At 44.3% G+C, this 20,509-nt stretch overlaps 1 protein-coding gene across 10 annotated transcripts in view; it reads left to right on the top strand.

Annotated features, from left to right (window-relative positions):
• Positions 1 to 20,509, top strand: part of PLEKHA7 (pleckstrin homology domain containing A7) — a 224,904-nt gene that overhangs the window by 129,917 nt on the left and 74,478 nt on the right. For all 10 annotated transcript variants that reach the window (XM_043580760.1, XM_043580758.1, XM_043580756.1 and 7 more), the window contains 3 exons: positions 1,298 to 1,381; positions 17,153 to 17,264; positions 18,005 to 18,109. In XM_043580760.1, the coding sequence (XP_043436695.1) occupies positions 1,298 to 1,381; positions 17,153 to 17,264; positions 18,005 to 18,109 (301 nt within the window). The remainder of the gene's footprint in view (positions 1 to 1,297; positions 1,382 to 17,152; positions 17,265 to 18,004; positions 18,110 to 20,509) is intronic.

Below are 20,509 nucleotides of genomic sequence, written 5' to 3'. Positions count from 1 at the left end.
CAGACACAGTTCAGAGCTGTGGCAGTTTCATGCTGAGATGCTGAGTGTAGTTCCCAGATAGGGAGCTTGGTGGTGCCACTCGCTGCTCGGGTGTTTGCTGCCTCTGTGAGGGCTCCCTGCAAAACAAACACTGAATGCTATTTTTGCTTTTCAGCTTTTTTTTTTTGTAAAAGCAAAAATTCTTCTCATATTTCTTTCTGTTAGCGAAAACAGGTACAGTGTAGGTCTTTCCTAAGTGAAGTGGTATAACGTGAACTTTCAAAAAGCAGGGGACACCTGGGCTCAGCTATTTCAAATGAAGAAGTCTTAAGGACATAGGAAATTTCTATGTTAATAGGATGTGAGCAAAGCAGGATACAGATTTCTAAATACAGCAAACTCATAATTTATTTTGTCATAGAAAAAAACTAGGGAAGCAGAAGATAGCTGGGTTTATCTCTAGGTTGGTGAGATCATGGATGGCATTTTTTCTTTTTATATTTCTAAAATTTCTAAAAGAACAGTGATGTTTTGATTAGGGAAACTTTTAAAAGTAAATCATATTCTTTGAAAAAGCAGGACGTTGGGTTAGTTTATTCATTGAGCAAACCAGCAGACTCTAGAGCCAGCTCCTCCTCCCTTACAAAGAACCAAGCAGCCTTTGTGAATACACAAAACACCTACACACTTTGGTTGTGACTGTCAGCCTGGTGTGGAAGCTGATCCCTCCTAACTTCAAAAGGGTGATAGAAACTCTTCAGTGTTGAAAATTGTGCAGGCCATGTTGCAGAGACATGCCCATGCATTTATATTCTATCATTGAGGTGAAGGCATTTTATATTAGGGAGAAGAATTTTAAGAAGATAGTTTTTCTGGGTGGGTGGTTAATTCTTGGAATTCTTTCCCTGGTTGATGGTTTCGGGAAGCTGTTGAAAGTACTGTCTGCTTTCCTTCATTCTTGTTTTAGCTCGTGCCATCTAAAAGTAACTTTTTGCTCAACAGTTCGGTTTGTTGGAGTATGTACTTCGGGGAATGTCTCTCGAAAATGCAGTGTTCTCTTGGAGCCAAGACTTTCCTAGAGTTAAAATCCCTGCGTCTTAGGTGGGCTTTGACACCTGAGCTGGAAAAGTTCGTGTTTTGTTAATGCAATGGAATTCTGACAGATCAAATGCGTCTCAAAAGAAAGGCTCACTCTCTCAATGTGGGAGGAATCTGTAATGATCCAGGGGTCCTCAGACATTACTGACTTGTTGTTGTGTATGTAATCCTTTCCATTCACATGACTTCTCATTCATTATCTCTCTTTCTTTCTCTCTAGCCATAACCAACAGACCACAGCATTCAGGCACCCTGTGAGTGGGCAGTTTTCTCCAGAAAATAGCGAATTTATTCTTCAAGAAGAGTAAGTACTTCTATATATTCTACTTTTCCAAGCAGAGTTTTGAGAGTTTAAAGGCATTTGCTCAAAACAAAGCTTGTTGGACTATTTTCTCGCCCAGATAGAGGGGCTTGGAGTGGGTTGGTTGATATGAGGTGGAATGCAAGAATTTTGTTTTTTAATCTCTGCACGTCTCTAAGTGGGAAGATGTGGAAGTGGGGAGATGATACGGGCTTGTGCCATGATTGGTACTGTCAGAGCCTGTTACAAACTCTTTTCCCCCTGAATGAACCCTCCCCCATCAAGTATCCTCTAACATACTACTGTGCTCTGAGAGGACCCACTCATCTAGAGTGAAGTTGCCTTAAATACAGCCTCACACCAAGCTGAACCAGCCTCCCATAGACGCCTCAAATAAGAGTCCAAAGCCAGGGCTTAGAAGGGAGGAGGGCTGTGGCATCCATTGTCCCTGAACATCTGGAGTTCTTTCTGCTTGCTTTTTCCAACGTGGGGACTTTCTTGCTCCTCAGTCCTATTTCAGCAGGGCCCTGGGGTGCTCTGAGGTAGGTTCTACCACCCAGAGCTTGTCTACTTAAAAACACATGTACAGCCCAAGCAAGATGTGTTCTTCTCCAAAAATGAAGGAAGAGCAATGTATGCAAGTGGCTTTGTTCCCTTCTGCTCATCTGAGACCATTCTGTTTGAAGAAAATGATATTGTTTGAGAAATTCATAGAGATGTTCGCTTCCCCCCTTTATATTATTTTTCTGTTCAATCTCTAGACCAACTATGATCTTAAATTATCAGTATTTTTACAGCATTTCCATCCCTCAGTACTTACACCTTTAAACTTTGGGTTATGGAAAATTTCAAGCCTATGCAAAAGGAGAGAGAGTATTATCTCCCATCTTCAATTTCCAAAACATGGCTGATTTTATTTATTTCATCTATAGCCTCCCCCTCACTACCTGGATTATTTTGAAGCAAATTTCAAACACATCATTTAATTCCTTCAGTATTTTCAGCTTAGAGTCATTATCTTACAGAAGTTTTAAAACTAGAAATCTATAATTATGATACGACATTCCTTACATGTGTACTCTGTGCTGAGGGGTTTACATATTTAACACAATAGTCCTGAGAAGTAGACCATCATCATTGTTTTAAAGATGAAGATGCCAAGACTCAAAGAAGTTAAGTCACTTGCTCAAAGTTGCATGACTGGAAGTAGAAAGAGCTAGGATGTCACCCCCGTTTGATCTCTTTAGTCAGGGCTAACCCTTGGTACTAGTCAGAGGCCACTTACTAAATTATTATTATCATTATTTTAAGCAAACTTCATGCCCAGTGGGGAGCCCAATGTGGGCCTTGAACTCATGACCCAGAGATCAAGACCTGAACTGAAATCAAGAGTTGGATGCTGAACCAACTGAGCACTCCAGGCGCCCCTACTTGCTAAATTATTTTGATGCTGGTGGCCCATGGGTCCTCATGGCCAGTCTGGAGTTGGGGTCTGACTTTGAAAGCATTAATACTAGTAGTGGATGGAAGATAAAGATGGTCTTATCTCCGGCATCGAGATAGAACTGCTATGTAAAGACAGAACCAGAATGTGGATTCTCCACATTCCAATTCAGAATGAGTTTGTTTATAGAATCCTGAAGGTCAGAAGCTCTTGGGAGGTCAGCTCAGCCCCCTTCCTTAGGCATCCTAGAGACACAGGTGCTTGTCATTTTTAAAGGTCTGGATGGAGAGTCCATTAGAACACCTAACTTGGGAAGTTACCAACTTTAATAAAAGTTTCTGGAGAAATGCAGACTTCCCATCACTAAACACCCTTGCCCCCCTCCCCCCCCACTTCCTTTTCCTCACTGTTACAATTTTGTCCCCTTTTGAGATGGTAGTCTCTTTTCTCCTCCCAAAATATCTCTGTAGCTAATCTCAATTCCATCCCCTTTTCAAGGAAAAGATACTCATTTTTTTCAAGGGTCACTTTCCCCCTCTATAGATAGCATTTTCTGGATGTCCTAAGGACTGCTTGCTTGTCTTAAGTGGTGGGTGCAATGTCGGGGTGGCCAGACGTTCCTGGAAGCAGGCACAATGTGCTTTAGGCATTGAGAGGAAGCGAGGATTCCTATGAACCGATGTGGTGATTCCTACACTTATTAAATACTTACTAAGTGCCTATATTGTGCCAGAGGCTGTGACAGACTGCAGTTACAGTGGCAAGCAAATGTGGTCCTGTTTGTGAAGAGCTCATGGTTGAGTAGGGAAGATAATTAAACAAGAGCTTACAAATGTGATAAATGTTCATGGTAGAAAAAACATAGGGTTCAATGGGAGTTGATAAAAGAGGGTTCTAACCTGGCTTAGGGATTGTGGGAGGCCTCTTCATCCTGGGAAGGGATGTTGTTTAAATTGTCTCAGTTGTCCAGTCAAGGTGCCCCCACCTGAGCAAAGAAGGGGGGGCGGTGTAGAGTGTGGAGGATCTATACTAGTTGAGTTAGAAAAATGAAGCACACCAGATGGATTCTGGAGATACTTGGGAGGTAAAATTGACCGGACTTGGTGATTGATTGACTGTGTTGGGAATGAAAGAAAGGGAAGACTTTCCTGAGGTGTCTGGTCCTAAATTGGAGGAAGGGGGGATTTAGATAAGTGTAGATAAGTGTGCACGTGCGTGCCATCAGTCACAGCTGAGGGAAGGGTGATGCGCTTTGGTGGGGTCGGAGGGCAAGAGGGACTGACTTTTAGCAGAGGTTTATGAAGGGGAGTGTGGAGATAAGGTGGGAGAGGGAGTTGCAGCCAAGTATCTAAATTGCTTCCTCCTGAAATACACCCAGATTTACCCTCTGGTGGAGCTCTCAAGGGTGAGTGAGGCACAATTTCACCTCACAGAAACCCAGTTTTAAAGATGCCAACAAATAAGATTCCTGATTTGTTCCCTTAGGGGAGCTTAATTTTGTTGTGTAGTGTGTTATGTGGTGAAGAAAAAAGACTGAGATGACCATTTGTGTGTCCTTTACACATCAGCTCTCAGATTAATGTGGGTGGAAAAAGGAAAACTGGCTCTTTTCTCTTTCTTCTCGAAAGAGTGTCTGTTAAGGCGTCATTAACTCCTTTCACCAGAGCCTCCACTCTGGGTTCTTTTTTTTTTTTTTTTAATGTTTATTTATTTTGAGAAAGAGAGAGAGTGAGTATGTGAGCAGGGGAGGGGCAGAAAGAGAGGGAGAGAGAGAATCCTAAGCAGGTTCCACACTGCCAGTGTGGAGCCCAATGCAGGGCTTGATCCCATGACACTGGGATCATGACGTGAGCCAATATCAAGAGTCAGATGCTTAACTAAGCCACTTAGGTTCCCCCCCACCCCCCCCACCCCCACCAACTCTGGCTTCTTGAATTGAATTGAATCCTTCCAGAGCAGTGGTTTTCAGGGTGGTCTCTCCACCAGCATCACCTGCGAACTTGTTAGAGATGCAAATTCTTGAGCGCCACTCCAGACCTACTAAATCAGAGTCTCTGGAGGTAGCAGTCCATAACCTGTATTTTAGCAGGCCTTCAGGTGCTTCTGATTCAGGTAAAAGTTTAAGAACCACTGAACAACTTGCTAATCCCTCCTAAATTACTCCCAGATTCTTCCTTTCATCCTTAAATCTCCTCCAGATACCTGTCATTCTCTGGGCCGTGGTGACAATCTTAGATGGATTTTAGTCAAATAATTGTGGGCTCCTTCTTGTATGGGAAGAAAAACAAACAGGTCCCCATGGTAGCTTCCTTTAGAGCATTACTGTGTGAACAGGTAACACCTCTCCTCCAGTGTTGGCAGGTGGGGTTTACCAAAGCTGCTTGGTGTAACAGGTGCATGCCCATCAAAAGATGATTTCCCGCCTTACATATTGGAAGCAGGGAGAAGAGAAATAATGTGAAAGCTATGATCAGTGGATCCAGAGGGCATGAGCTCTGAGCATTCTAGTTTCTGTGTCAGTAATACAGGATAGGCTAGGGTCTGCTGTGGTAACAACAACAAACAATCTCAGTGATGTGAAACAATTAAGGTTTATTTCTCGCTTGTGCTCCATGTCCGTCACAGGTCCCCTGAGGGATTCTGCTCTGTCATCTTTACTGAGGGAAGCTCCATCTCTGTGCTTCCATGATTGGCAAAGGCAAGAAGAGGGGAACTTGGTGAATTGTGCACTGCTCTTTCACATTTCATTGGCTGAAGCAAGTCAAATGGCCACTTTAAGGGGCCAAGAAAGTACATTTCTATCATGTACCTGGGAAGAGTATCAGAAATATTTCTTGGCCATCACTAATGACTACACTTAATGATCCACAGTTCAGATTTATTAAGGGAATCAGGACCTTTTGAGTCTGTCACTGACAAGCTTATTTTGCTGCATGATTAGAGGGTTTGATTTCTCATTTCACCTTTTCTGTTCTTTGTCAGAACCCCCAAGGCAGGTGGGTATCAGCCAACAGGTCCTACAGGCTTGTTCCCCAGGGGACACTTCTATACACCAAAGCCACCAGGCACATGGAAATCTCACTTGGAAGAGCTAATATGAGCTCAGGCTGCATTAATAAAAGTACAAGATGTAGAGAAAGGAAGACAATACTTCTGGTATACTATGGTGATTGTGGACTACTTCACTTATTCATTCCAAGTTTATGGAGCATCAAAGACATGCCAAGCCCCAAACATTTTGATCTGGGTACTAAATTTTAAGAGGGATGTTGAACAATTGAGATTGCCCTGGGGAAGGGGACCATTATGGTGAGGGGTCTGGAAACCCTGTCCTGTGACCTCTCATATTTAGTCTGCATGAGAGAAGATGAAGGAGGATGTACTATAAGTCTTCAAGAAGGGCTGGCACGCAGAAGTGAGGTCCATTTGTTGCATGGCTGCCGAGGCAGGCATCAGGTCAATGAGAAGAATTATAGGCGGGCAAATTTTAGCTCAGTTCATAATTTTCTAAGAAAGAGATTTTTCAACAGCCCTTGTTTCAGTATCTAGAGTTTCATCTTTAACTTTAAATGAGATAAGCTACCTCCTAGAATAAGACTTGACTTTTTCCATTGATAATAATATTGTTATTTTTACAACGAACACTTAGAGCCCTTATTATTTACTGCCAGGTACATTTCTAAGTACATTTCCCCAACAGCCCTTAGTATTTATTGCTAGGTACATTTCTTTTTTTTTTTTTTTTTAATATATGAAATTTATTGTCAAATTGGTTTCCATACAACACCTAGTGCTCATCCCAAAAGATGCCCTCTTCAATACCCATCACCCACCCTCCCCTCCCTCTCACCTCCCATCAACTCTCAGTTTGTTCTCAGTTTGTTTTTTTTGGGGGGGGGGTATTGACCTATATTTTTATTTTTTTTATTATTTTTTTCTTTGTTCATGAGTTTAATTAATTTATTTATTTTGTTAATATATGAAATTTATTGTCAAATTGTTTTCCATACAACACCCAGTGCTCATCCCAAAAGATGCCCTCTTCAATGCCCGTCACCTACCCTTCCCTCCCTCCACCCCCCCCCCCCCATCAACTCTCAGTTTGTTCTCAGTTTTTAAGAGTCTCTTATGCTTCAGTTTTTAAGAGTCTCTTATGCTTTGGCTCTCTCCTACTCTAACCTCTTTTTTTTTTTTTCCTACCCCTCCCCTATGGGTTTCTGTTAAGTTTCTCAGGATCCACATAAGAGTGAAACCATATGGTATCTGTCTTTCTCTGTATGGCTTATTTCACTTAACATAATACTCTCCATTTCCACCCACGTTGCTACAAAGGGCCAGATTTCATTCTTTCTCATTGCCACGTAGTACTCCATTGTGTATATAACCCACAATTTCTTTATCCATTCATCAGTTGATGGACATTTAGGCTCTTTTCATAATTTGGCTATTGTTGAGAGTGCTGCTATAAACATTGGGGTACAGGTGCCCCTATGCATCAGTACTCCTGTATCCCGTGGGTAAATTCCTAGCAGTGCTACTGCTAGGTCATAGGGTAGGTCTATTTTTAATTTTTTGAGGAACCTCCACACTTTTCCAGAGCAGCTGCATTGCCAGGTACATTTCTAAGTACATTTCCACAACAGTCTTATGAGGAAGATACCATTATAGTCATGGATACTGAGGCACAGAGAGGTTAAGAGTCTTGCCAAAAGTCACACAGCTAGTAAATGTCAGTTAGGATTTGAATCCAAATGGTTTGGCCCCAGATGCTGTGCCTCCAACCACTCAAATACTGCCTCTCATTTGAGTGGTTTTCAAGAGATAGTCCTCTTCCTTGGCTGTACTTAAGTGTTGGTGTGCCAAATAGGCTAGAGATTTTAATTGTATCTGCAGTAATGACATTTGATCTTATAACTTCATGCTTGCTTGAAAGACGCCAGCCCTCCTTAGTAGTCTTTTCTCCAGAAAATGTTCTCAAGCCTTTCTACAGGGCCTCATTTCCAGTGATTGGAGCATTTGAGCTCCTCCTCTTCAGTCTCTTTTCCTGATTCTCTGTGGTTTTCTTGAATTGGAGCTTGTGGTTGGCCTTTGTAGCTTCACGGGACACAGGCGGGAGCCCTCCTAAAGAGATAGCCTTGGCACAAGGAACTTCCAGGCTGCAGTTCTGGTGGTTGGTGCTATGCACAGGAGCATTTTCTCCTCAGAGCCGGGCTGTCCAGGAAGCCGCTGACAGCCGCCTCCGCAGCTCTTGGGGAAAAGGAGAGAAGCATTCCGGAGCCGTGACGCTGGCAGCTGACTGACAGCAGGCTGTGTACACTGATCCCCAGGCTCTGTCAAGCGTTTGATGTTGAGGTGGGGCCTAGTTGAGAGAGAGTATGTGCTCTGAAAGTTCAGAAGCCTGCTGCCACGCTCAGAAGCCAGCTGTAAGGCACCCCAGATCTCCCAGATTCCTTAACCCCAAGGGGACCCGTGCCTGGCCTGCTTCTCCTGGCATCCTAGTGAGGTTAGCTTGTTCCTTCCATTGGAGTCTGAGCAGCCCCCTGTTTTCTCATTGGATTGTTTGGAAAAGAAACCGTAAGTTGGAATTGCCTGGAATGTCATGAGTGGTGTTTGGAGGATACCACTCCTAAAGATATCTTGCTGAAGGTAAGAATTACCTTCAGCGGTTCATTTTGCAGTTGCAGGGCAAGACTCTTCAAGGCATGTGCAGACTGTGGGACTGGGGGTGGGCTATCTCCTGCTGCTAGGAGACGAGAGGCTGACTCCTGTTCCTCCTGCAGTTTCAAGTTGGTAAGAATTTGCAGTGAGAGATAAAGAGCACAGGATAAGGGTGGGGGCACACTACAACTCTGAGCTTGGAGGAGTCTGTCCTGTTGTTCATCTGCTGAGCCCCAGACTGTGTGGTTGAGATAACCAGCACCTTGTCTCTCCAGAGTGGCAGTCTTGGGCTAGCTTTGCCTGTTGCATTTGGTTGCCATGGAAGCAGAAAAAAATGATGAAAAATGGAAACACCTGGCAAGCAGATGCAGAAACTTGACTGTTCAGTTTTCCTTCCTGGTCTAGGAGTCGGCATTTGTGACAGTCACAGGTAGGGGAAGAGGTGGTGATGGCGTTCTTAGTTCATTCAGACACCTGGTTTTTGACTTGGCTTTTGGTGTCGATGTTCCCAAGGGCATTAGCACCGGGGATGCAGTCATTACCAGGCAGCAGTCACATCTCAGGCTCTGTCTATGCGGGATGAAAATGCTGCAGTGGTGGCTTGGCTGTGTGTGGAGGGTAAGCTGCTGCTTGCAAACAGTCATTTTGTTTCTTCCCGCAAGTACCTTCTTGTCCTCCTCTTTTATTTCCCGAGTCTGGAAAGTGCCCAGATCTCCATTAGAAAGGGCTGTTTTCTAGTGAGGGTCGTGGCTGCCTGGTAAACCAAGAGAAGCTGATACAGGCTAGAGGAGGGCTTATAAGTGTCTTGGGCTAGAATTTTAGTATCTCTGAAATAGCAAAGCAAAAGTGGAAGGAACAGTAGAGGTCAAGGTCTGGTTCTTCCCCAGCACAGATAGAAGCATGGAACCTGGACAGTAGACAGCCCAAGAAACTGGTCCAAGGTCACACAGCTGAGCAAGACTCAGGCTGAGTTCAGAACAGTGTTTGGGTTTGGGGATGGGGAGGGGAGCCCATGAGGCTCACTAGGTTATTTTCATGCCAGGTGAGGGGTGCTCTTTGGGCTGGTTTCCAGCTCCTGAGGTGGGGTGGGATGAGGGTGTGTTCCAGAGGGGAGTTGCGGGGAGGGGAAAGAACACAGAAAGCCATAGTTGAGTAACAAGGCCACAGTTGCTGAATGAAAACCCGTGTCAGACAGCCTCCCCCAGGGTGTTGCGAGTATACAGTGAGCGTTGGCGGTCTGTGTGTGTCTCTTTCTCTGAGAAGAGGGGGTGTGGAGGTGTCTGCCTGCTTGGGACAAGAACTTTCTTTTATTACTGCTTTTCATTGTGCATTGCTTTCCCCAAACCCCTTAGGTGGTGGGTGTGAGCACTTTAAAAAATTTGCTGGTTGTTAGTGAGTATGCCTCTTCTCATACACCCTGCTGTCATAGCATTAATTTTAGCTGAGCTCTCTGTGTGGAATACTTGAGGACAGAACATGAATTTGGGGACCTATTTTCCCCCCAAAGAATTGATGGGATACAAGTGACATCTAATAACATCTTCTCAATAAAGGATTCCCAATTCCCAATAGCTTTTTAACCTCCTGGGGAAAGAATAGGAGCCCAGTTCCCCACAAGTTTATTGTACTTTAAAGGAGCCCCACGTGGATAAGGTGCTCATAGAGGTGTTTATAGGAAATGATTGTTTAGAAGTTAATTGTTTGGCACTTTGAATTTTCTGGAGAGAAGTGCCTTGGAAATAAAAATAGAATGTACCTGAGATTTAAATTCTGGTGTGTCCACTGGTAAAGCCACGACGGTGCTTTTCATTTAGTGCTGCGTTCATAGTTTTTAAGATGTTCTTTCACTCCGCACAACCACCTTGTGAGATGAGAGTAGTTTTCACCCTATTTTGTAAAAATGGAAACTGAGGCCCAGAGAAATGATGTGACTTGTGGAGGAGTGACTAAGCTGCGGAGCTTTGTTGAGACCCAATTATTCCGGGCTCCTGGGCTTTCCACCACTCCAGGATCCTCTTAGTTTGGGGATTGGTCCTTGGGGCTGAGAAGAGCAAAAGCCTGCTTCTATCAGACCCTGGGACTTGCCATGGGATGGTGTCTCTTGTGAAGACCAGGTTTTGGAGTCCAGCTTCTGTCTTGGGCAAGTTATTAATCTGTCTTAGCCTCAGTTTACCTCACCTGCAAAATGGAGATGGTAAAACTGGCTTTTCAGGGTTAAGTGCAATAATGTAGTCTAACTGCCTGGCACACAGTAGGTGGTGGGCAAGTACAGCTCCGTCCCTCTGCTTGCTTGACTTTGTGTACTCACATTAAGGGTTGGTGATTCTTGGCTTGGTGACATACTTATTATGACAGCAATAGGGTAGAAAAGGGTCTTGCTGTGATCCCACTTCAGCTTGCTCCTATTCATAATGTTAACCAAGAGGCAGCCAAGGATCCCACTAACCAAACTCACCTAAATTCAGACCCAACAGAAAAAAAAAAATTCTGAATTCATAACCTCCCTCTTACTACATCTGTCAGTGTTCTATGCATTTACTCCTGGATGTGCAGGTAGCAGAAGCAGTTCCTTTTATAAAGGGGGAAATTGAGGGACATAGAAAGTGATTTCCTGTCCAGGCTCACTTGACACATCCTTGAGGAAGTTTGGAGTAGAATGAAGTCACTTTCCTACTGGCTTTCTCCGGACTGATTTTTGTCTAGTCCTAACTTCTTTTTTTGTTCATTTCAGCTGAGAGGCAGTTAAGACTCTAGCTCACTGTTTTGAACTTCAGCCCACACCCCTCCAGCAAAATAATCAGCATTCATGTAGCCCAAGCCAAGGAAAGAGATGTCTTTGTTCAGATCGTTCCACTGTACTTTGGGAATCCAGATAGTACAGAAACCTGGCAAACAGGCTTTTAAGTTAATAGATTTTATTTAATGACACCAAGAGTCTGTCTTCCCATAGCGTGTGCAGGTTTTTCGGTCTCCTCTCTTGGGATCTGTGTGACTCATGTGCCTGAGGGCATGCTGTTAACTGAACCACCTTTCACAGCGGCTCAGCTCAGGGGCACAGGCTCTTCTCTGGGGGAGGGGATGGTTCTTGAGTGAAACCTGTCAGGAGATACCTCAGTCTGAGGAATTGAGGACAAGTCAGTGTCTGCCCCACCAGGCTTTTAAGTGGGGAACACACCTATAAGGTGATTCTTTTAGTATCTCTCTTCAGGAGGCTATACACATAACACTATTTATATTCCCACTTCTCAAAACAGTGTGGTAAACAACCTCCAGAACTTTCCATCAGAGCCAGCTTTTCAGCCAAGTCAGAAAATTGTTTTTGAGACTTTTTTAAAAAGTTTATTTATATTTAGAGGGGGTGGGGAGCAGGGGCAGAGAGAGAAGGAGAGAATCCCAAACAGGCTCTGTGCTGCTAGTGCAGAGCCTGATGCAGGGCTCAAACTCATGAACTGTGAGGTCATTACCTAAGACGAAACCAAGTGTCAGACTAAGCCACCCAGGCACCCCAAGACTTTTTTATATCCTTGTTTTTGGGTACCAAATGGTGTCCCAAGCATGACCACCACCCGTTTTTGTTTTCTTTTTTTCTTTTTAACTAGTTGTAATTCCAGATAACATCTAATTATTTCCAAAAGTCATATTCACCCTTGGAGGAGACCCGGGAGATCATTACCAACACTGAGGAGATTCAGAGGAACATCCTCTGAAGGCAGATCTTGCCACTTGACTGAGTGAGTAGCTGTGTGCACCTTGTTCTTTCAGAGAGCAAGGTCAGGGACTGCCAGCTAGAGATGGAGACTGTTGCTCCAGCTGGGAGCTGTCCCTGCCCATGGAGAGCCCTGATGAAGACACTGTTTATAGAGACAACATGGTTCCCTCTCTGGGGCAGATTTAGTTTGGGCTATTTCTCCTAATAAGCCAGCTTTCTCTGAGTGTGGCTGAGTAGAGGTCTCTATAGAATGAGGAACGGAATTGTCTTCGTGGTTTTCCTTCTCCTCCTCTTATACTCTGCCCTCCCCCCCGCCCCCCCACTGTGGTCCACTGTCCCTCACTAATGTTCAGTGTTGGGACCACAGCCAGTCCTTCTCCAGCTGAAATCTGTTCATAATTGGCTTCCTAGGTGGTGATTGTAACCCTTTCCTCATCCACCCAAGTCTGTAGGACAGCAATGTTGTCTGGAGGAGCTTCCTGGCCAGCCAGCATCCCCGAATGGGATTGGGGACATGAGACTAGAAAGCAGAAGGTGATTAGAGTCAGAGCTCAAGATTGTACAGAAGTTGTGCAAATGGCTGTCCATCCTGGATTTTCTGGACCAGTCACACATCCAGATAGTCTTTCCTTTGTCTCACAGAGGAGGAGCATATGACTCTTGATCTCGGGGTTGTGAGTTCAAGCCTTATGTTGGGCATAGAGTTTATTTAAAAAGAAATAAAAATAAAGAAAAAAATAAAATGATGTGGATGTTTTTAAAATAATGGAGAAAATGTTTACATTATGTTTTAAAAATCAAAATGCGAAATCATAAACACAGTGTGATCACAGTTATATAAAAAGAAAAAAACACTCTTCTCTCCCCTACCCCCCAAAACCCAGACGTATAAAAAAGAATGGAAGTATATATACCAAGTGTTAAAAATGGTTTTCCTTTGGGTAGCCAGACTATGGTAATTTTTTTTCTTTTTGTTTAGCTTTTTTTCTTTCTTTTTTTTTTTTTTTTGAAAAAATAGGATTTATTTGTATGCATGAGTTCTAAAAATCATCCTTTGATTTTTCATGGTACGAAGAGTATCAGGCTGAGGCAATGTTATCAGCGGGCCATCTAGGTTGTTCAAAATACCGATTTGTGAGCCCCATCCCACACTTTATTAAGTCCAAATTTCTGAGATAGAACCTTATAATCTGAATTTCTAACCAACTCCCCAGTTTGAGAGTTCATTTAAAGTTTGGTGACCATTAAACAAGTAGTCAAATCACAGAACTGTCCTCATCTACAGAAGGAGAATATTAACACTCTGCTGTCACACAGCGCTGTTATACAGGTTAAAAGGAAATCATGCACCTGCAGCCCTCTGCCAAATGCAAATTCCCCTGCAAATATAGGCTTATGTTTTTATCCTCAGGGGTAAAAGTTGAGACAACTGACCATCGTTTGCTTTTGTATTTTCCACTTCCTTCCCCTTGGGAGTTTAGGCACAGAGAGTATCAGAATGTGATGGATTTATTCTGGACCCCTTGCTTTAGTTGAGTTTATGTCAACTGCAGTAGCTCCAAAGTGCATGTGAAGTTAAGTATAAGCAAAGTTCCATTTGTGCACTTTACAATTTTATTTATTTATTTATTTATTTATTTTTGTATTGTTGGTTTTTAATGTTTCTGGTGGTTTTAATTCTTCGCATCTCTATCACTCTTTCTTTTTTTTTTATATATATATGAAATTTATTGACAAATTGGTTTCCATAAAACACCCAGTGCTCATCCCAAAAGGTGCCCTCTTCAATACCCATCACCCACCCTCCCCTCCCTCCCACCCCCCATCAACCCTCAGTTTGTTCTCAGTTTTTAACAGTCTCTTATGCTTTGGCTCTCTCCCACTCTAACCTCTTTTTTTTTTTTTTCCTTCCCCTCCCCCATGGGTTCCTGTTAAGTTTCTCAGGATCCACATAAGAGTGAAACCATATGGTATCTGTCTTTCTCTGTATGGCTTATTTCACTTAGCATCACACTCTCCAGTTCCATCCACGTTGCTACAAAAGGCCATATTTCATTTTTTCTCATTGCCACATAGTATTCCATTGTGTATATAAACCACAATTTCTTTATCCATTCATCAGTTGATGGACATTTAGGCTCTTTCCATCATTTGGCTATTGTTGAGAGTGCTTCTATGAACATTGGGGTACAAGTGCCCCTATGCATCAGTACTCCTGTATCCCTTGGATAAATTCCTAGCAGTGCTATTGCTGGGTCATAGGGTAGGTCTATTTTTAATTTTCTGAGGAACCTCCACACTGCTTTCCAGAGCGGCTGCACCAATTTGCATTCCCACCAACAGTGCAAGAGGGTTCCCGTTTCTCCACATCCTCTCCAGCATCTATAGTCTCCTGATTTGTTCATTTTGGCCACTCTGACTGGCGTGAGGTGATACCTGAGTGTGGTTTTGATTTGTATTTCCCTGATAAGGAGCGACGCTGAACATCTTTTCATGTGCCTGTTGGCCATCTGGATGTCTTCTTTAGAGAAGTGTCTATTCATGTTTTCTGCCCATTTCTTCACTGGGTTATTTGTTTTTCGGGTGTGGAGTTTGGTGAGCTCTTTATAGATTTTAGATACTAGCCCTTTGTCCGATATGTCATTTGCAAATATCTTTTCCCATTCCGTTGGTTGTCTTTTAGTTTTGTTGGTTGTTTCCTTTGCTGTGCAGAAGCTTTTTATCTTCATAAGGTCCCAGTAATTCACTTTTGCTTTTAATTCCCTTGCCTTTGGGGATGTGTCGAGTAAGAGATTGCTACGGCTGAGGTCAGAGAGGTCTTTTCCTGCTTTCTCCTCTAAGGTTTTGATGGTTTCCTGTCTCACATTTAGGTCTTTTATCCATTTTGAGTTTATTTTTGTGAATGGTGTGAGAAAGTGGTCTAGTTTCAACCTTCTGCATGTTGCTGTCCAGTTCTCCCAGCACCATTTGTTAAAGAGGCTGTCTTTTTTCCATTGGATGTTCTTTCCTGCTTTGTCAAAGATGAGTTGGCCATACGTTTGTGGGTCTAGTTCTGGGGTTTCTATTCTATTCCATTGGTCTGTGTGTCTGTTTTTGTGCCATGTTTAGCTTTTTTTCTTATATTTCCCAAATATTCTATAATAATCCTCTATCAGTATTTTAAGTGGGAGCAAATTAAACTTGATAAAATCTCAAACAAATATTGTCGGACTTTGTGTCCTGAATTCTGGCTCCAAGATACAACTGCCATAACTGATGCAACCTGAGAAGTCATCTTTGTCTCAACCTCTGGACATCTGAAAGTCAGGCAGACTAGGTTCCAGGCCGACGTTTTGGGCATAGTTCTGCCTGGAGGCAGGGACTGGACAAGGCAGCCTCTCAGGGCCCTTCTCACCCCCGGTTGACGATTATCTTTTTGCTGCATGCAGCCTCTGCCAGCAGTGAGCTGAGTGCGGTGACATTCTCTGAGTGGGGAGCAGTAACAAAAGTCTGGCTGAGATGGAGGCCGGGGGCGGGGAATCTGGGGTGAGTGCCTGAGCGGATAAGGAGCCAGTGATCTTTCTGCCTGGTGGGACTTGCACCCCGAGCTGCCAAGCATCCGGCAGAGCTCAGCCCTTTGGAAAGCCAGTCCCACTGCAGTGGTCCTGCCGCTGGCACAGTGTGGAGAGCACGGTGGTTACGGCTACTTCTGTGAAGAAGTAGAGGTGCAGGGTTTCGGGGCTCTGTCTTGGGGCGCAGGAAGGATCACTTATCCTTCGAGCAGTAATGGTTTTGAAGGAGGCAGCACATCTCCAAGGTGGAAACTAGGACTTTCCCTGGTGGCACCTGTGTAAAAGTGAGCCTGGTGAACGGACACCCAGAGGGCTGCTTCCTCACTGCATCCTGTCTGGATCCTCCTTCCTCTCAGGCTCCTAGCCCCGGCCTTCAAGTCAGATTGTCTCCGCTCCTCAGGGAAGAGAGCCTCAGTTTACTGCAGCTGCCTGGGTCCTGTTGCCTGTAGAGAACCCAGCCACAGAACAATGAGACGTACGCTTTGAGGACGGCTTGCTGATCCTGGAGTTAGAGTTTGGGAAGCAGGCATCAAGCTGTTTGAGGATAGGCATTGAATTTGTTGCAGGCATTTGCTGCTACCCGGGCTTTGAAAGACTCTGGCAAATGCTGGGGATCTGTGGAGGCAGGTGAGAAGGGTTCTCTGTAGTGTCTCTTGAATGTCATATGGAGATGTTCCCAGAGATCTGGCTCTCCCAGGGCAGGTGGAGCTTCTCGATGGGAAACATGGTGTCACTCGGTGCTGTTGGGGATGCATTGAGGGGGATTTTCATTGGGGACCCAGGCATGTCTCATTGCTTCCTGTTTCCAGGCATGGCACAAGGGGTTAATATCTCTGATGGTTCTATTTTGGGGTAAAAGAGTGTTCCTAGAATAGGACTCTTTGTTGAGTGATCTATTTTGGGAGGCAAGCCCCACTGGAGTTTATGTAAGTGATTTTCTGTATGTATCTAGGGGTGTGGATGTGTGCGCAAGTGATTTCTTGTTACTAATTATAAATAGCTTCTTTTGGGAGCCAGGGAAATGGAGGGGGGTGTGTGCGCGTGTATGTAAGGAGTATGGGTTGTTTGTGTAAAAAGTGGTACAACTGTTGGTGCCCATCTGATGGGGCAGTTGCCACAGATAACCTGAGTAAGAGCGTAAATGTGGGCACCTTAGGACAGCAGGCAGGAATGATGGCCTTGGCCCCTTGGTGGGTTGTCAGGCCATGGAGGTGGACCATCTGTTATCCTCTAGACTCCCTGAAGCACATGGACATTGTGGTCTTCTGGATGCAGTCTAGACTCAGGTGGTCTCCAAAAGATCAGTCGTGGGTTGTCTGAGGCATATCAACTGGTTCTTGTCTGTGATAAATCTCAGATTCCACTTTCAGTGCAGCCTGGTACTTACTGGACTTTCCTGTGTTTTCCCACAGGCCACATCCACATATGTCGAAGCAAGAGAGAAACCAAAGACCGTCCAGCATGGTCAGTGAAACATCCACAGCTGGAACCACGTCGACCGTGGAAGCCAAACCTGGCCCCAAGGTGAGCTCCTGGCCACTCATTCCTTCCTTCCACCCTTTACTATTTTGCAGATGCCCACTGACTGTCACTATTATTTTGTGAGGGAGGCTTGTAAGAAGTATCCTCCCCAAATGACAGATCAGGAAATGGAAACCAGTTGGGGTTATGTCACTTGTCCAAGAAAACAGGTGATTGCTGGCAGAACCAAGATTGACACCTAGGTCCCCGTGTGCATTCTTCATTTTTCTGGCTTGTCTTGGGAGGGCCGTGCCTCTGTTCACAGGTATGTTAGAGACTGCCTGGTGAGATTTGTGACAGGTGGTCCTGAGGAAAGGTGAGATGTGGGAGCATTGAGGAACAGGGAAGAGAACCGGCATTGCAGAGAAGGGGTGAGCGCTAAGGACTGAACCCAGATAGGAAGGGGTAGATGTCTGGAAATTGGCAAAATTTGTGACTGAAAAGTAGCTTTGCTCCAGAAAGACTAGGACATATTAGGACCAATAGCTGCTGGTGAAAGTTGATTGAAAAATCCCTTTAAATGTTTTTTTTCTCTGTGAGCTGGATGGGAAAGCTTGCTAGGTCTTGGATTTGCCTTTTAATTGAAATGCTGTGGCCATGTGCCCACCTATTCCAGTCTCTTTCGATCAAGGTGCTGCTGCTTGGAGTAAGGCAGAGGAGCCCACAGCTCTCTTATCATGCAGGTGCTTTTTGTGACTCCATAATTTCCCCTGCTGCTAGAATTCAAGTCTGCTTTTTCCTAGATCATGAAGTCCAGCAATAAAGTCCACAGCTTTGGGAAGAGGGACCAGGCCATCCGGAGGAACCCCAATGTTCCGGTGGTGGTGAGGGGGTGGCTGCACAAGCAGGTGAGGAGACTGGGAAGGGAGAGTGAGGGAGGGGAATGACTCTTGCTGATTGTCTTCCTTATTCTGGCCCCTGGGAGCTGCAAATAGACTCCTAATAAGCTCTCTCTTCCTGAGTTCATCTGAGGCAGGTTTGTCTGCTCAGTGGTTACACCTTGCCTCCCCAAACCCACTTGACCACATGGGCCCCCAGTGCTACTGGCTGCCCTGGGACCCAAGCACTAGTGTGGGTGGGTCACACAAATCTAGCCTTCCTGCCAATCCCCTGCCGGCACTTGCCTTTGTTATCATTTGGCTGAAAAACCCCATCTTTTCCTCTCCCCTAGTCTAGCACACATATCTAGCTCCCCTAGCCCCCCAGATTCCAAATCAGCCAAATCCGGCTCATTGCCTCCTCACCCCCAAACAGACACATCTCTCACCTGTCCTATTATTGCCCTCAGTCTCTCACGTATCATACCATCTGAAAAACACACATCAAACACCAAGGGCAATGATGTGGATTTTTACTAAAGGCTCTACAAGAAGACAGAGGAGGGCATTATGTTGCACGCCACACAGAAGAAATCCCTAAAAGTCCCCTTGAAATCTATCTCTCTCAGTCTCCCCTTGGTAACTCCCATAGCTCTCCAGCCTCCTCTGTCAGACACTGTGCTGACACCTCTCTCAATGGTACCCTTTTCCCTCATGGCTGTGTCTCTTTCCTTGCCTCTCTGCCCATCTCTTTTACCTGAGTAACCTGGCTTTCCCATCTGCATCCTCATCCCCATTAAACAAAAGCATGCTCCTTTGAAATGTGGAGGGAGAGGGAAAGGGCTATAAGTAATTCTTCTCCCCAGCCCCTACTGTGGCTGTGCTGGAACTCTAACAGCGACCTGTGTGGAGTACTATGGACACACAGCACAGAGAATGTAGCTCTCTTTGGGGGGAGTCCTGAAAGGCTTCCCAGAGGAGGTGATATTTGCACTAGGTGTGGAAGGATGGAGAGGAGTTTTCCAAATAAAGCAAGATCTTAGAGATAATGTGGTTAGTGCAGAAGATATAACCAAGAAATATATGAATTCAGCAAGTTAAATTTGTTTTTAGCACTTTAGTAAGTAGAGAATGAACAAACTTCATCTTGTGCTTAGGTTTAGAAACTGTAATAACTTTGTTATTTTTTTTTAAATTTAAACTTGTTGAAAACTTTTGCAGAAGGAAAACAGTTTTAACAGCTAAAAGCAAGTTCTGGAATTTTCCTAGATTTGGGAGAAAACGGACCTTGCAACACTACTATTTTCCTGCTCTGGCCTAGTTTTCTTAGAATTTTCACAATCACCTAAAATATTTTTAATAAATGTATTTTTATTTTATTTTATTTTAAAGTTTATTTTGAGAGAGAGAGAGGGCATGAGAATGTGTATGAGTAGGGGCGGGGCAGAGAGGGAGACAAAATCCCGAGAGAATCTCTGTGCTATCAGTGCAGATCCTGATACAGGGCTCAAACCCATGAACTGTGAGATCATGACCTGAGCCGAAACCAAGAGTCAGATGCTTAACCAACTGAGCCACCCAGGCGCCCCTTGATTTAGATTTTAGATGAGTAAAAATAGATTCACAGTATGAGACGATTAGATAGCAAGATAATCCAAGTCTTTTTACACTGAGTGGAAGGCAAATCCATGACAAAATCAGCCCCTTATGATCGAGAATTGAACTCCATCAAATGAGAACTTTGCCTCAATGATTAATTAGCTAACTTAAATTCCTTTGTTCCATACTATGTAAATAAATTTTCTCATCAGCATAAATATTTTTATAGAATAGCACCCAAGTAAATAAATAGCTTCCTTTTTGTTAAAAGCTGGTTTCTTTTGTTTTTTAACTATTATTGTTTTTAAAAAAAAATTTTTTTTTAACGTTTATTTATTTTTGAGACAGAGAGAGACAGAGCATGAATGGGGGAGGGTCAGAGAGAGAGGGAGACACAGAATCTGAAACAGGCTCTGGGCTCTGAGCTGTCAGCACAGAGCCCGACGCGGGGCCCGAACCCACGGACCGCGAGATCATGACCTGAGTCGAAGTCAGACACTTAACCGACTGAGCCACCCAGGCGCCCCTAATTATTATTATTTTTAATGTTTATTTGCTTTTGAGAGAGAGAGAGACAAAGTGCGAGTGGGAGAGGGGCAGAGAGTGGAGACACAGAATCCGAAGCAGCTCTAGGCTCTGAGCTGTCAGCACAAAGCCTGGCACGGGGACTCGAACCCACGAACCTTGAGATGGTGACCTGAGCTGAAGTCAGACGCTTAATGGACTGAGCCACCCAGGCTCCCCAAAAGCTTATTTCTTTCATGGAAGAACTGTATTTTTGAATCCATATCTTCCTTTCTAAAAGAAGGATACTTACATTAATCTGTTTCC

Source organism: Prionailurus bengalensis, chromosome D1 (genome assembly GCF_016509475.1).
Source record: "Prionailurus bengalensis isolate Pbe53 chromosome D1, Fcat_Pben_1.1_paternal_pri, whole genome shotgun sequence".
Taxonomy (NCBI): Eukaryota; Metazoa; Chordata; class Mammalia; order Carnivora; family Felidae; genus Prionailurus; species Prionailurus bengalensis.
Note: the sequence above shows the minus strand (reverse complement) of the source record. Positions and strands in the feature narration are given on the sequence as shown.